The sequence below is a fragment of the Aotus nancymaae genome, unplaced genomic scaffold, assembly GCF_030222135.1.
Source record: "Aotus nancymaae isolate 86718 unplaced genomic scaffold, 86718_ANA_hifiasm-v0.15.2.pri h1tg000079l, whole genome shotgun sequence".
Classification (NCBI taxonomy): Eukaryota; Metazoa; Chordata; class Mammalia; order Primates; family Aotidae; genus Aotus; species Aotus nancymaae.
Genome location: NW_026988494.1, coordinates 7,853,899 through 7,870,600, shown reverse-complemented (window position 1 = coordinate 7,870,600; position 16,702 = coordinate 7,853,899). Strand labels below are relative to the sequence as shown.

The 16,702-nt window shown below is 41.4% G+C and overlaps 1 protein-coding gene across 4 annotated transcripts in view; it reads left to right on the top strand.

Annotated features, from left to right (window-relative positions):
• Positions 1 to 16,702, top strand: part of WRN (WRN RecQ like helicase) — a 149,333-nt gene that overhangs the window by 50,282 nt on the left and 82,349 nt on the right. For all 4 annotated transcript variants that reach the window (XM_064368777.1, XM_064368775.1, XM_064368776.1 and 1 more), the window contains 2 exons: positions 12,669 to 12,807; positions 13,793 to 13,868. In XM_064368777.1, coding sequence (XP_064224847.1) covers positions 12,669 to 12,807; positions 13,793 to 13,868 — 215 coding nt within the window. The remainder of the gene's footprint in view (positions 1 to 12,668; positions 12,808 to 13,792; positions 13,869 to 16,702) is intronic.

Here is a 16,702-nt window from a genome sequence, read left to right as displayed (position 1 = left end):
AAGTCTTTGCTATTGTGAACAGTGCCGCAATAAACATATGTGTGCATGTGTCTTTATAATAGAATGATTTATAATTCTTTGGGTATATACCCAGTAATGAGATTGCTGGGTCAAATGGTATTTCTATACCTCGATCTTTGAGGAATCGCCACATTGTCTTAAACAATGGTTGAATTAATTTACACTCCCACCAATAGTGTAAAAGCGTTCTTATTTCTCCACATCCTCTCCAGTATCTGTTGTCTCCTGATTTGTTAATGATTACCATTCTAACTGGCATGAGATAGTATCTCAGTGTGGTTTTGATTTGCATTTCTTTAATTAGACCAGTGATGAACTTTTTTTCATATGTCATTGGCTGCATAAATGTCTTCTTTTGAGAAGTGTCTGTTCATATCCTTCACCCACTTTTTGATGGGGTTGTTTGTTTTTTTTCTTGTAAATTTGTTTAAGTTCACCATAGAATCTGGATATTAGCCTTTTGTCAGATGGGTAGACTAAAATTTTTCTCCCGTTCTGTAGGTTGCCTGTTTCCTCTGATGACAGTTTCTTTTGCTGTGCAGAAACGCTTAAGTTTAATTGGATCCTATTTGTCGATTTTGGCTTTTGTTGCCATTGCTTTTGGTGTTTTAGTCATGAAGTCTTTGCCCATGCCTATGTCCTGAATGGTATTGCCCAGGTTTTCTTCTAGGGATTTTATGGTGTTAGGTCTTGGGTTTAAATCTTTAATCCACCTGGAGTTAATTTTTGTATAAGGTGTAAGGAAGGGATCCAGTTTCAGCTTTCTGCATATGACTAGATAGTTTTCCCAACACCATTTATTAAATAGGGAATCCTTTCCCTATTGTTTGTTTTTGTCAGGTTTGTCAAAGATCAGATGATTGTAGATGTGTGGTCTTATTTCCGAGGCCTCTGTTCTGTTCCATTGGTCTATGTCTCTGTTTTGGTACCAGTACCGTGCTGTTTTGATTACTGTAGCCTTGTAGTATAGTTTGAAGTCAGGTAACGTGATGCCTCCAGCTTTGTTCTTTTTGCTTAGGATTGTCTTGGCTATGTGGGCTCTCTTTTGGTTCCATATGAAGTTTAAGGTATTTTTTTCCAATTCTGTGAACAAAGACAATAGTAGCTTGATGGGGATAGCCTTGAATCTGTAAATTAGTTTGGGCAATATGGCCATTTTCATGATATTGATGCTTCCTAACCATGAGCATGGAATATTCTTCCATCTGTTTATGTCCTCTCTTATTTCTTTAGCAGTGGTTTGTAGTTCTTGAAGAGGTCATTCACATGCCTTGTTAGTTGTATTCCTAGGTATTTTATTCTCTTTGTAGCAATTGTAAATGGGAGTTCACTCATGGTTTGGCTGTCTGTCTGTCTATTGCTGGTATATATATAGGAATGCTTGTGATTTTTGCACATTGATTTTGTATCCTGAGACTTTGCTGAAGTTGCTTATCAGCTTAAGGAAATTTTGGGCTGAGATAGTAGGGTCTTCTAAATATACAATCATGTCATCTGCAAATAGAGACGATTTGATTTCCTCTTTTTCTAATCAAATACCCTTTATTTCTTTTTCTTGCCTGATTGCCCTGGCCGGAATTTCCAATACTATGTTGAATAGGAGTGGTGAGAGAGGGCATCCTTGTTTTGTGCTGGCTTTCAAAGGGAGTGCTTCCAGTTTTTGCCCATTTAGTATGATACTGGCTGTGGGTTTTTCATGAATAGCTCTTATTATTTTGAGATATGTTCCATTGATACTCAGTTTATTGAGAGTTTTTAGCATAAAGGGCTGTTGAATTTGTTGAAGGCCTTCTCTGCATCTATTGAGTTATTCATGTGGTTTTTGTCTTTGGTTCTGTTTATGTGATGGATTATGTTTATGGATTTGCATATGTTGAACCAATCTTGCATCCCAAGGATGAAGCTGACTTGATTGCGACAGATAAGCTTTTTGATGTGCTGTTGGATTCAGTTTGCCGGTATTTTATTGATGATTTTGGCATCAATATTGGCCTGAAATTTCCTTTTTTAGTTGTGTCTCTGTCAGGTTTGGTATCAGGATGATGTTGGTCTCATAAAATGAGTTAGGGAGGATTCCCTCTTTTTGTATTGTTTGGAATAGTTTCAGAAGGAATAGTATCAGCTCCTCTTTGTACCTCTGGTAGAATTCGGCTGTGAACCCATCTGGTCCTGGACTTTTTTTGGTTGGTAGGCTATTAATTACTGCCTCAATTTCAGACCTTGTTATTGGTCTATTCAGGGATTTAGCTTCTTACTGGTTTAGTCTTGGGAGGGTGTAAGTGTCCAAGAATTTATCCATTTCTTCTAGATTTACTGGTTTATTTGCATAGAAGTGTTTGTAGCATTTTCTGATGGTAGTTTGTATTTCTGTGGGATAGGTGGTGATATCCCCTTTCTCATTTTTTATCGCATCTATTTGATTCTTCTCTCTTTTCTTCTTTATTAGTCTGGCTAGTGGTCTACTTTGTTGATCTTTTCAAAAAACCAGATCCTGGATTTGTTGATTTTTTTTTTGAAGGGTTTTTTTGTGTCTCTGTCTCCTTCAGTTCTACTCTGGTCTTAGTTAATTCTTGTCTTCTGCTGGCTTTTGAATTTGATCTTGCTCTAGTTCTTTTAATTGTGATGGTAAGGTGTCGATTTTAGATCTTTCCTCATTTCTCTTGTGGGCATTTAGTGCTATAAATTTCCCTCTAGACATTGATTAAAATGTGTCCCAGAGATTTTGGTACATTGTGTCTTCGTTCTCATTGTTTTTGAAGGACATCTTTATTTCTACCTTCGTTTCATTATTTATCCAGTAGCCATTCAGGAGTAGGTTGTTCAGTTTCTATGTAGTTTTGCGGTTTTGAGTGAGTTTCTTAATCCTGAGTTCTAATTTGATTACACTGTGGTTTGAGAGACTGTTTGTTATGATTTCCATTCTTTTGTATTTGCTGAGGAGTGTTTTACTTCCAATTATGTGGTCAATTTTAGAGTAAGTGTGACGTGATGCTGAGAAGAATGTATATTCTGTGGATTTGGGGTGGAGAGTTCTGTAGATATCCATTAGGTTTGCTTGGTCCAGATCTGAGTTCAAGTCATGGATATCATTGTTAATTTTCTGTCTCGTTGATCTGACTCATATTGGCAGTGGGGTGTTAAAGTCTCCCACTATTATTGTGTGGAAGTTTAAGTCTCTTTGTAGGTCGTTAAGAACTTGCTTTATGTATCTGGGTGTTCTCATACTGGGTGTATATATATTTAGGATAGTTAGCTCTTCTTGTTGCATTGATCCCTTTACTATTATGTAATGCCCTTCTTTGTCTCTTTTTTTTTTTTGAGATGGAGTTTCGCTCTTTCTTTGTCTCTCTTGATCTTTGTTGGTTTAAAGTCTGTTTTATCAGAGACTAGGATTGCAGCCCCCTTTTTTTTTGCTCTCTATTTGCTTGTTAAATCTTCCTCCATCCCTTTAATTTGAGCCTGTGTGTGTACTGGAGGCTGTAGGACATTTTATTTTCTGTTACCCACAATTTCCCAATACAACCGAATGGTGCCAGGACCCTACAACCTACCATTTCTCATGTTTGGGATCAGCCCTCTGTATGGCAGAACCTCTCCATCTAGAGCACCATAGTCAGACCTGGTCTGAGACTCAAATAATTAATTACAGGGCCCACAGCAATAGGCCATACTCTTGTGATGGAAAGTGGGGAGAAAAGGCTTTGGCCAGAGGGCATTGTCCTGGCCTTGGCCCTGCAGTCAGCCATTACTTGCTTTAAGATTGTTATATTTAGAGACCCTTCTCAAGGAATTTATCCTCCTGGGGGAGTTTTATGGTCAAACCTATGTTAATTGGACCCTTGCTCAGGAATATAAATGGTGCCCATTGCCTAAGCCTCACTGTCCTGGTTCTTCAAGGGCACACCAGTACAGGTCACTAAACCTGTCAGTCCCCATGTCCTTTAAGGTGGCCAAAAAAGGACATTAGGCAGTGAGGATATGCCCATTACGCTGGTAAGTGTAATTGAACATGGCAAATGGGGAAGGCCCACGAGATGATCATGCATCTAGGGCACAGGAAATTTACAGAGTGCTGTGCTGCTGGGGTAACTGCCCCAGGGTTGACAGTTACCCTTCTACAATTAGACCTTTTCTGTAGGAGGGAAAGTAAGTGGAGTGAAGTCCCTATGTGCAAACTTTCTTGTCTCTACGAGATAATCCTCAACTATGTAAAGGTTGAAACTTATGTTCTATTGGCCGCTCCCTGGGACTACCCTCATACCTAAGACTCCCTATGGCTCCTCCTTCCACCAATGCCAACAGGCTCTCTCCAGCTCCTATGACCCAAGTGGAATCAGGGAAAACCGAAACGACCAAGGCACCACAGGCTACTAGGATGCCCCAACTCTGCCCTCTACAGACTGTAGGAGGAAAATTTCAGCCAACCAAAGTATGTGCTCCCTTTTCACTTTCTGACTTAAAGCAAATCAAGGCAGACTTAGGAAAATTTTCAGATGACCCAGACAGATACATAGATGTTCTGCAGGGCCTGGGTCAATCCTTTGAACTAGTTTGGAAAGATATCATGTTACTGCTTAGTCAGACCTTAACCAGTAATGAGAGAAATGCTGCTCTTAACAGCGGCTCAAGAGTTCGGGGCACTTGATACCTTAGTCAAGTGAATGACAAAATGACGCCACAGGAAAGGGAAAGATTCCCTACAGGTCAACTGGCCGTCCCTAGTGTGGACCCTTACTGGGATCCTGACTCAGAACTTGGGGACTGGAATTGTAGGCACCTATGGACCTGTGTACTCGAGGGGTTAAGATGGACTAGAAAGAAACCAATGAACTACGCAGTGTTATCCACCATAACCCAGAAAAGGAAGAAAACCCAACAGCCTTCCTTGAGCAGTTACGGGAAGCCTTAAGAAAATATACTCCCCTGTCACCAGACTCCATCAAGGGTCAGCTAATACTAAAAGACAAATTTATTATGCAATCAGCAGTGGACATTAGAGGAAAGCTCCAAAAGCTGATTCTGGGGCCAGAACAAAGTCTAGAATCATTACTAAATCTGGTAACCTTGGTGTTTTATAATAGAGATCAGGAGGAACAAGCTAAAAGGGACAGGAGGGACAAGAAAAAGGCCGCGGCCCTAGTCGTGGCCCTCAGGCAGGTGTACCTAAGAGGCTTGGAAAGGGGAAAGGCTTGACTTATCCACCAGTCTGGCAAAGCTTGCTACCACTGTGGCCTACTGGGACACTTTAAAAAAGATTGTCCCAAGAGGAATGGACCATCTCCTTGTCCTTGCCCACTGTGCTGAGAGGATCACTGGAAGGCACACTGTCCCAGGGGACAAAGGTTCCCAGGCCCTGAGGTGGCTAACCAGATGGCCCAACAGTAGGACTGAGGGTGCCTGGGGCAAGGGCCAGCACAGGGTAAAGTTAACCATAGAGGGCCAGGAGGTTGATCTTCTTCTGAAAACTGGTGCAGCCTTCTCAGTTTTACTCTCTTGTCCTGGATGGTTGTCCTCCCAGTCTGTAACTGTCCGAGGAGTCCTAGGACAAGCAGTTTCCCGATATTTCTCCTAGCCCCTAAGCTTTTACTGGGGAGCTGTGCTCTTCTCCCATGCCTTCCTCATCATGCCCAAAAGTCCCACTCCCTTACTAGGGTGGGACTTGTTAGCCAGAGCAGGAACCATTGTCTATGTGAATGTCAGGGAAAAGATCCCTCTCTGCTGCCCATTATTTGAAGAAGGGATTAATCCTGAGGTTTGAGCAATGGAGGTACAATTTGGACAATGAAGGTACAATTTGGACAGGCAAAGAATGCCTGCTTGATTCAAATAAAGCTAAAGGATCCCATCTGTTTTCCTTACCAAAGATAGTATCCCCTGAGACTGGAGGCCAAAAAGGGGTACAGGATATTGTGAAAAATTTTAAAGCTCAGAGTGTAATAAGGTCCTGTAACAGCCCTTGTAATACTCCAATTTTAGGAGTACAAAAACTTGATGGACAGTGGAGGCTGGTGCAAGATCTCAGGTTTATCAGTGTAGCTGTGATCCCTTTATACCCAGCTGTATCCAACCCATACACCTTTCTGTCTCAAATACTGGGAGAGGCACAATGGTTTACAGTCTGGGACCTTAAGGATGCTTTTTTCTGTGTTCCATTATGTCCTGACTCCCAGTTTCTGTTTACCTTTGAAGACCCTTCAGACCACACTTCTCAGCTCACTGGGCAGTGTTACCCCAGGGCTTTTGTGATAGCCCTCTCCTGTTTGGCCAGGCTTTAGAGTTCAGGACCTTAGTCATTTTTCACATCCAGGTACCCTGGTCCTCCAATACATGGTTGACTTACTTTTAACTGCTAACACAGAAACCCAGTGTCAGCAGGCCACCCAGGACCTCCTAAACCTTCTGGCCACCTGTAGATATAAGGTTTCCAAATCAGCAGCCCAACTTTGTAGGCAACAGGTCCATCTTGCGAAGGACATTTTCAGTCATTCTGTCTACCCCAATGGCAGTTAAGGTGGTGGGAATTGACTTGTGGATCCATCACACATGGCTAAAACCTTGGACTTTTCCTCAGAAAGACCAGGGTCCCTCTTCTCTACTCTCTGAAGTACCCTTCATACATCTGGAAGCCATTAGAGGATTTGCAGTTGCTTTTCTGATGAGACCCTCAGGAAAGTAACTAACTCATGAGTCTAACTTATATTCTGGCATTGACAGGAATATCACTCTTAACTTTACTGTTTGCAACCAGTGTATATGTGGTCACCCATAAGGCTTGGCCCACATACCATAGACTCTCCATATCCGTGGCTTTCTGCCTAATTATATCTCCAATAGCTCTCTTTCTCTCCCTCTGATATTATCACTCTCTTACTATGACCTCTCTTGTGGTCCTCATTGTCCTCTTTGCTGTCTGTCCCCTGGTTCACTTCCATCCTACCTGCAAATGCACCCAAAGGGGTTACAACTGGAATAATATATAACAGGGAAAAAGTCCACTTTCTGGTTAGTCTTGGGGATTAGGTCTACCAGCCTCTTTTATATTTTATACTTGTATGCACAAAAAGTGCTATACATCTGCTTCCCTGTGCACATACAACTCACACACTTATTGGACAGGAACGATAACTGGGCCTAATGGTCTAGCTGCCAAGGGAACCACCGCCTACTGGACAGATTTTAACCACATTGGGACTTCAGATGGGGGTGGAGTTCAAGATCAGGCACAGGAACAGCATCTCCAGGAAGTAATCTCTAGCTTAGGCAAACCACGAAGTACCCCCAGTCCCTACAAAGGCCTGGACCTTTCTAAGTTACACGAGACACTTCACATGCACTCCCATCTGCTCAACTTATTTAACACCACTCTCACGGGGATGCATGAGGCCTCCTCCGACAACCCAACTGACTGTTGCATATGCCTCCCACTACGCTTCAAACCATATATCCTGGTTCCAATTCCATACTTACGGCACACAACTAACCCACCCTCAAATCATATGGGGCTTGTAGGTCCCTTGGTAACCAATCTACAAATTCTTTTTATTTTATAAGATGGGGCTTCACCATGATGGCCAGGCTGGTCTTGAACTCCTGACCTCAGGTGATCCACCCACCTCGGCCTCCCAAAGTGCTAGGATTACAGGCGTGAGCCACTGTGCCCGGCCCCAATCTACAAATTCTATCTGCCTCCAACTTCACTTGCGTGAACTTTACTAACAACTCCAATGCTTCTCTATGCTGAAACTGGGTTACTTTATCCCCAGGCCTCAACTGCCTAGCACCAGGCTTATTCTTTGTGGCTTCTTAGCCTACTGCTGTCTAAACAATACCCTGGAAGAAATATGCCCCTTATCCTTCCTAGGGCCCCCCATGATCATTTACACAGACTCTGAATTGTAGAGCCTTGTCTTGGCCAGGTTACGCCATATGCGGACCCCAATTCTTCCATTCATCATGGGGGCTGGAATAATAGGCAGACTTAGTACTGGTATTGGAGGAATTACTACCTCCACTCAGCTTTACTATAAACTATCCCAGGAATTAAATAATGACATGGAAAAGGTTGCTGATTCTCTCGTAACTCTACAAAAGCAGCTTAACCCTTTAGGTGCCATGGCTCTTCAAAATCGAAGGGCCCTGGATCTGTTAATGGCAGAGAGAGGAGGAGCTTGTCTCTTTTTAGGAGAAGAATGCTGTTACTTTGTAAACCAATCAGGCATTGTCCTAAACAAGGTTAAAGAACTCAGGGACCAAATAGAACACAGGGCTAAGGACTGCCAAGAAATAGGATCATGGAGTTTGCTTAACAACTGGCTACCCTGGCTTTCCCCTCTTCTGAGCCCTTTAATAACCATCCCATTATTGGTTGCTTTGGGCCTTGCATCTTTAACTTTCTTGCCAAATTCATTTCTTCCAGAATTGAGGCCATGAAGCTACAAATGGTCCTACAAATGGAACCCCAAATGTCCTTGTCTCATTTCTATCACAGACCACTGGATTGACTTGCACCCCCAGAAGACTCCCCTCCAGAGGAAACCTCAACTGCAGGGCCCCTTTCTTCGCCCTAGTTCAGCAGGAAGTAGTTAGAGCAGTTGTCGCCCATGTCCCAACAGCAGTTGGACTTGCCTTTTCAGAGTGGGGACTGAGGGACTGTGTTAGAGGAACTTCCAGGGTCAGCTAGGCGCTTTGTTCCCAGTACAGGAATTTTCCAGCCTCTGGCTCCTCAAGGCAGAGGCTCAGTGACACAGGGTTTTAAAACAGTAACCAATCTGGTAAAGGATTCAAAGATCAACTGATCCAGAGAAAGTTTGAAAAAAAAAAACCCTCTCATTGGACGAGAACAAGAAAGGGGAGGGAATAACTCAGGGGTATAAGCTCCAGCTGCGCAAGCCTGCAGTGGCACCCCTTCTGGGTCCCCTTCCACTGTGTGGAAGCTGTCCTTTCGCTCTAATAAACCACACTACTGCACACTCTTTGGGTCCATGAGTTCTATGTGAGCTGTAACACTCACTGCGACACTGAGGCCTCCTTTCCCATTCTTCAGGGTTGGAGAGGCCAAGAACCTGAGTACCAGAAAATCTGGTTGCATCTAATCTGGTTACATTATTACCCACCTGAAGCCTGCTTCTATCAATTTGTCAAACTCATTCTTCATCCAGTTTTGTTCCCTTGCTGGTCAGGATTTATGATCCCTTGGAGGAGAAGAGGCATTCTGGCTTTTGGAGATTTCAGCCTTTTTGTGCTGGTTTCTTCCCATCTTTGTGGATTTATCTACCTTTGGTCTTTGGAATTGGTGATCTTTGGATGGGGTCTCTGAGTGGACGTCCTTTCTGTTGATGTTGAAACTATTTCATTCTGTTTGTTAGTTTTCCTTTATAACAGGTCCCTCTGCTGTAGATCTGCTGGAGTTTGCTGGAGGTCCACTCCAGAACCTGTTTGCCTGGGAATGACCAGCAGGGGCTGCAGAACAGCAAAGATTGCTGCCTGTTCCTTCCTCTGGTAGCTTCATCCCAGAAGGGTACCCACAAGATGCCAGCCAGAGCTGTCTTGCATGAGGTGTCTTTCTGCCCCTGCTGGGAGATGTCTCCCAGTCAGGATACACAGGGGTCAGGGAGCCACTTCAGGAGGCAGTCTGTCTCTTATCAGAGCTTGAGGGCTGTGTTGGGAGATCCGTTGCTTCCTTCAGAGCTGCTGGGCAGGGACGTTTAAGTCTGCTGAAGCTGAACCCACAACCACCCCTTTTCCCAGGTGCTCTGTCCCAGGAAGGTGGGGGCTTTATAAGTCCATGACAGGCTGCTGCCTTTTTTCAGAGATGCCCTGTCCAACAAGAAGGAAGTCTAGTGACAGTCTGCCTGCAGAGGTCTTGCTGAGCTGCTGTAGGCTCTGCCCAGTTGCTGTGTAAACTTCTAGGTGACTTTGTTTACACAGGCCAGGGTAAAACCGCCTACACCTGAGCCTCAGCAATGGCAGACGCCCCTCCCGCCATGAGCTTGAACATCCCAGGTGGAGCTCAGACTGCTGTGTTGACTGCAGGAGTTTCAAGCCAGTAGATCTTAGCTTGCTGGTCTTTGTGGGGGTGGGACCTGCCAAGCCAGATCACTTGGCTCCCTGGCTTCAGCCCCCTTTTTCAGGGGAATGAGCAGTTCTGTCTCACTGGTGTTCCAGGAGCCACTGGGGTATGAGAAAAAAAAAACTGCAGCGTCCAAAACGGTCACCCAGATTTGTGCTGGAAACTTGGGGCACTGGTATTGTAGGCACTGGAGGAAATATCCTGGTCTGTGGATTGTGAAGACTGTGGGAAAAGCACAGCATCTGAGCCAGAGTGCCAAAGTGTCAGGAAAATTCCCTAATGGCTTCCCTTGTCTAGAAGAGGGAGTTCTCCGGTCCCTTGTGCTTCCCAGGTGAGGTGATGCCAATCACCCAGCTTCTGTGTCCCTCTTGCTGGGAAATGGTCACGGGAGCTGTTCCTATTCCACCATCTTGGCAGAAGCTGGAAGTTTGGTTTTTATACATTCAGTAATCATCTTTACTTTCTTTGGTATTATTTACTGTGGATATATTACATCTATAGTTTTCTAATGGATTAAATGGTTCAGTTTTACTCTCTTTTATTATCGAAATTGAAAATAGTACTTTATAATTTATATATTTTCCACTCCTTTACGTCTAATTTCTTTGTCAGGTGTTATGAACCAAAGATGTTTAATAAGAAAAGCCAGTTTAGCTAAATTAAGTAAAAAAATGAAGAAAAACACAGAAGTTTACCTTTATGCATATTTTTTATTCCTAATCTTTAGATTGATAAGTTTTTTTGTTTTTATGAAATGACATTAATTTCCTTTTTTAGTTTTGAGGCCAAGTAGTGGGTAATGAGTAGGAATGTATATTCTAAGGCCAGGCTTGGTGGCTCACGCATGTACTCTCAGCAGTTTGGGAGGCCAAGGCAGGAGGTTCACTTAATTCCAGGAGTTTGAGACCAGCCTGGGCAGCATGGCAAAACCCTGTCTCTATAAAAAAATTTGAGAATTGACTGGACTGAGTCTGGTGGCGTGTACCTATAGTCCCAGTTACTTGGGAGTCTAAGGTGTTGGGAGGATCATCTGAGACTGAGGAGGTTGAGGCTGCAGTAAGCCATGACCGTGCCACTGCACTCTAGCCTTGTTACAGAGTGAGACCCCGTCTCAATTAAAAAAAAAAAAGTAGATTCTGAATTCAGATGTGGGTTTGAATCTCCTTTTCCAGTTAGTAGCTGTGTGACTTTGGGCAAGTTTCTTAGCATTTTTGATACTCAGTTAGGATTATTATTTAAAGTGTTGCTTGTGAAAAGCCTGGCAACTAGTAAGTGTTTTTTTTTTTTTTTTTTTGAGACGGAGTTTCGCTCTTGTTACCCAGGCTGGAGTGCAATGGCACTATCTCGGCTCACCGCAACCTCCGCCTCCTGGGTTCAGGCAATTCTCCTGCCTCAGCCTCCTGAGTAGCTGGGATTACAGGCACGCGCCACCGTGCCCAGCTAATTTTTTGTATTTTTAGTAGAGACGGGGTTTCACCATGTTGACCAGGATGGTCTCGATCTCCTGACCTCGTGATCCACCCGCCTCGGCCTCCCAAAGTGCTGGGATTACAGGCTTGAGCCACCGCGCCCGGCCGTAAGTGTTTAATAAATATTAGCTAACGATAAAACTAGAACATAAATACTGAATTGTATTTTGTTATTAATTATCCATTTCTCTGAGAAGTACTCTTCCAATAGTACATTTATAGGAAACATGTGGACTTCTACAAACATATACATTAAATCTCTTAGAATGCAACCTGGATGCCCATATTTTAAGAGAACTCTGTTTAAAAAATGCATTCTGTTTGTAGACTTGAATAAAATAAAACAAAGAGAAACACATTTTTTTCACCTTAAGGTTTGAAATGAACATACTTTTTAAAAAAACCTTCAAAGTCAAAATATTAAATGAAAGATTTAATAAAAAGAGAAAATGAAAACTGTAGTTTAATAAAGTCTTCCTCTCTCTTCATAGTTAAAAAATGTTATAGAGGAAACAATTTTGAAATATTCTTGAAATAGATTATCTTTATTTAAGGGAGAATACAGATACTCTCCAACCAAAATAAAAACAAATAACTTTATTTCACATTTATAATATTCCTTTTCTAAAACGATTTGAATCTTTTGTTGTTTTGACAGTTCCAAAACACATTTATTGTTTGTTTATAGTTTCAGCCTTATTCAAAAAGAATGTGACCGACTCATGATATAGAGAAACTTGTTACAAAAATAACATTAAAATCCACATTTACTACTTGAGAATCAAAAATATTGAAGTGCAATAAAGAAAAAACGTTTTAAATTATCCAAATTTAAAACGTATGTTGGGTTTCTCCAGGGGCAGTTTATTATATGCTATTAATGAGCCTTGCTTATTCTGGAAATGTTCCATCTTTGGCCTTGCGCCTTAGAAACCATTCATGAGCACATATTTAAACTGGAGCACACATGTTCTTTTGTAGTATGGCTTGCACATCTGCCAGCTTTCAACAAAATTGTAGGCCCTGTTAATAATAGTCCTTTTGTGTTTGGTGAAAAAGATACGACACTGTCAGTGGTTTTGCTTTTAAAATTTCTTTTAAACTTTCAGTCTTTAGAAAACCTCAATAGTGGCACGGTAGAACCAACTCATTCTAAATGCTTAGAAATGGAGAGAAATCTGAGTCTTCCTACTAAAGAAGAAGATGATGAAAATGAAGCTAATGAAGAGGAAGAAGATGATGATAAGGGTAAGTGCTGAAGTGTGTTTGAAATGACTCACCTCTGATACCTACCACTGACTTTAACTTAGGGTCCAGTTTTGGATGGTTTGGAGGTCAGAGACTTTGTGGCATAGAATTAATTATTGGATCCTTATGAGCTTTTGTCTCCTTAGTGCTTTTGTCACTATAAAGTAAAATCTTACTGCCTGCAGAAATAGAGTAATAGTAGCATTATGATGATAAAAATCTTTCCTTTTGTTTTCTTGTTAAATACAGATGTGATTTCTCCAAATCAGTATAGTTCTCATTTAGAATTATTAAAGCTGAGAACTCTAGTGATGAACTTTCATTTGTTTAGTGGCAAATTACCTTGATTTTTTTTTTTCCCTTTCTTGGCTACTCATGAATCTTTCAAGCTCACATTGGACAGGGAAGGTGAGTTGGGTAGAGCTAACCTAACTTCATTATGCTGTGCAGTTAGAATTTTGACCAAAGATGAGGTAACTTGAGTTTTCCTAACTACATTAGATTTAGGTAACTAAACTAAACGAGATTTTGGTAACTTAATTTAGGTGTAACTACATTTAGCTTTGGATAACTAAAATGAAGATTTTATTTTATCCGTGGACTTTTTTAGTCTAACATTTCTGATTACCATTAATTGAAGGTGGGTTATATTTTAACATTTGGATTGCTATATTGCTTGCCATGGTTTGTTCAAATGTTAGATTTTAGAAGTATACCTGATTCTAAAACATCGATTTTTTAAAATAGTGCTGGCAAAGTGTGAATCACAACAAAATTCTAACACTTAAAAGTAATCCAAGTGTTTTCTTGGAGTCATATATGGTACCCAGAGGGCCAATTTGTATTGGAATTAAAAAATAGAAAACAGTGACACATGGTAGCTATCACTGTATTCTTTCAAAAAAGCCAATGAAATAAACCGTTTTCTCCCTCTTCATGGTGTTTTTCTGTTTGAACATAAATGCCCATTTTATTTTATTTCAAGACTCCTTGTTGCCAGCACCCAATGCAGAGCAAATTACTTGCCTCAAGACATATTTTGGCCATTCCAGTTTTAAACCGTGAGTATAATCTCAGTTAATCAAATCACATATTCAGTATTTTCTTTTAAAAAAGGAAAAAGGCAAATAGTCCATTGACTTAGAAGCAACAGCACAACTTCACTATGGTTACACATGCCACACTGTATTTTCTTTTTTTTTTTTTTTTTTTTTTTTTCTCATGTATATTTCTTTTTTTTTTTTTTTTTTTTTTTTTTATTGCATTTTAGGTTTTGGGGTACATGTGAAAAACATGCAAGGTTGTTGCTTAGGTGCATACGTGGCAGTGTGATTTGCTGCCTTCCTCCCCTTCACCCATATCTGGCATTTCTCCCCATGCTATCCCTCCCCAACTCCCCACCCCCCCGCTGTCCCCCCCACTCCCCCACAACAGACCCCCATGTATAGTGCTCCCCTCCCTGTGTCCATGTGTTCTCCTTGTTCAACACCCGCCTATGAGTGAGAACATGTGGTGTTTGATTTTGTGTTCTTGTGTCAGTTTGCTGAGAATGATGGTTTCCAGGTTCATCCATGTCCCTACAAAGGACGCGAACTCCTCGTTTTTAATGGCTGCATAATATTCCATGGTGTATATGTGCCACATTTTTCCTGTCCAGTCTATCATCGATGGGCATTTGGGTTGGTTCCAGGTCTTTGCTATTGTAAACTGTGCTGCAATGAACATTCGTGTGCATGTGTCCTTATAGTAGAACGATTTATAATCCTTTGGATATATGCCCAGTAATGGGATTGCTGGGTCAAATGGAATTTCTATTTCTAGGTCCTTGAGGAATCGCCACACTGTTTTCCACAATGGTTGAACTAATTTACACTCCCACCAACAGTGTAAAAGTGTTCCTATTTCTCCACATCCTCTCCAGCATCTGTTGTCTCCAGATTTTTTAATGATTGCCATTCTAACTGGTGTGAGATGGTATCTCAATGTAGTTTTGATTTGCATTTCTCTAATGGCCAGTGATGATGAGCATTTTTTCATATGCTTGTTGGCCTCATGTATGTCTTCTTTTGTAAAGTATCTGTTCATGTCCTTCGCCCACTTTTGAATGGGCTTGTTTGTTTTTTTCTTGTAAATCTTTTTTAGCTCGTTGTAAATTCTGGATATCAGCCCTTTGTCAGATGGGTAGGCTGCAAAAATTTTTTCCCATTCTGTTGGTTGCCGATTCACTCTATTGACTGTTTCTTTTGCTGTGCAGAAGCTGTGGAGTTTGATTAGGTCCCATTTGTCTATTTTGGCTTTTGTTGCCAATGCTTTTGGTGTTTTGGTCATGAAGTCCTTGCCTACGCCTATGTCCTGAATGGTTTTGCCTAGGTTTCCTTCTAGTGTTTTTATGGTGTTAGGTCTTATGTTTAAGTCTTTAATCCATCTGGAGTCAATTTTAGTGTAAGGTGTCAGGAAGGGGTCCATTTTCTGCTTTCTGCATATGGCTAGCCAGTTTTCCCAACACCACTTATTGAACAGGGAATCCTTTCCCCATTGCTTGTTTTTATCAGGTTTGTCAAAGATCAGGTGGTTGTAGATATGTTGTGTTGCCTCCGATGCCTCTGTTCTGTTCCATTGGTCTATATCTCTGTTTTGGTACCAGTACCATGCTGTTTTGATTACTGTAGCCTTGTAGTAGAGTTTGATGTCTGGTAGTGTGATGCCTCCTGCTTTGTTCTTTTTGCTTAGAATTGACTTGGCTATGCGGGCTCTCTTTTGGTTCCATATGAAGTTTAAGGTGGTTTTTTCCAGTTCTGTGAAGAAGGTCATTGGTAGCTTGATGGGGATAGCATTGAATCTGTATATTATTTTGGGCAGTATGGCCATTTTCACGATATTAATTCTTCCTAACCATGAACATGGAATGTTTCTCCATCTGTTTGTGTCCTCTCTTATTTCGTTGAGCAGTGATTTGTAGTTCTCCTTGAAGAGGTCCTTTACATTCCTTGTTAGTTGTATTCCTAGGTATTTTATTCTCTTTGTAGCGATTGTGAATGGCAGTTCGTTCTTGATTTGGCTCTCTTTAAGTCTGTTATTGGTGTATAGGAACGCTTGTGATTTTTGCACATTGATTTTGTATCCTGAGACTTTGCTGAAGTTGCTTATCAGTTTCAGGAGCTTTTGGGCTGAGATGAGGGGGTCTTCTAGATATACAATCATGTCGTCTGCAAATAGAGACAATTTGACTTCCTCCTTTCCTAATTGAATACCCTTTATTTCTTTTTCTTGCCTGATTGCTCTGGCTAGAACTTCCAGTACTATATTGAATAGGAGTGGTGAGAGAGGGCATCCTTGTCTAGTGCCAGATTTCAAAGGGAATGCTTCCAGTTTTTGCCCGTTCAGTATGATATTGGCTGTCGGTTTGTCGTAAATAGCTTTTATTATTTTGAGATACGTTCCATCGATACCTAGTTTATTGAGGGTTTTTAGCATAAAGGGCTGTTGAATTTTGTCGAAGGCCTTCTCTGCATCAATTGAGATAATCATGTGGTTTTTGTCTTTGGTTCTGTTTATGTGGTGAATTACATTTATAGACTTGCGTATATTGAACCAGCCTTGCATCCCCGGGATGAATCCTACTTGATCATGGTGGATAAGCTTTTTGATGTGCTGTTGTAATCGGCTTGCCATTATTTTATTGAAGATTTTTGCATCTATGTTCATCATGGATATTGGCCTGTAGTTTTCTTTTCTTGTTGAGTCTCTGCCGGGTTTTGGTATTAGGATGATGTTGGTCTCATAAAATGATTTGGGAAGGATTCCCTCTTTTTGGATTATTTGGAATAGTTTCAGTAGGAATGGTATCAGTTCCTCTTTGTATGTCTGGTAGAATTCGGCTGTGAAACCATCTGGG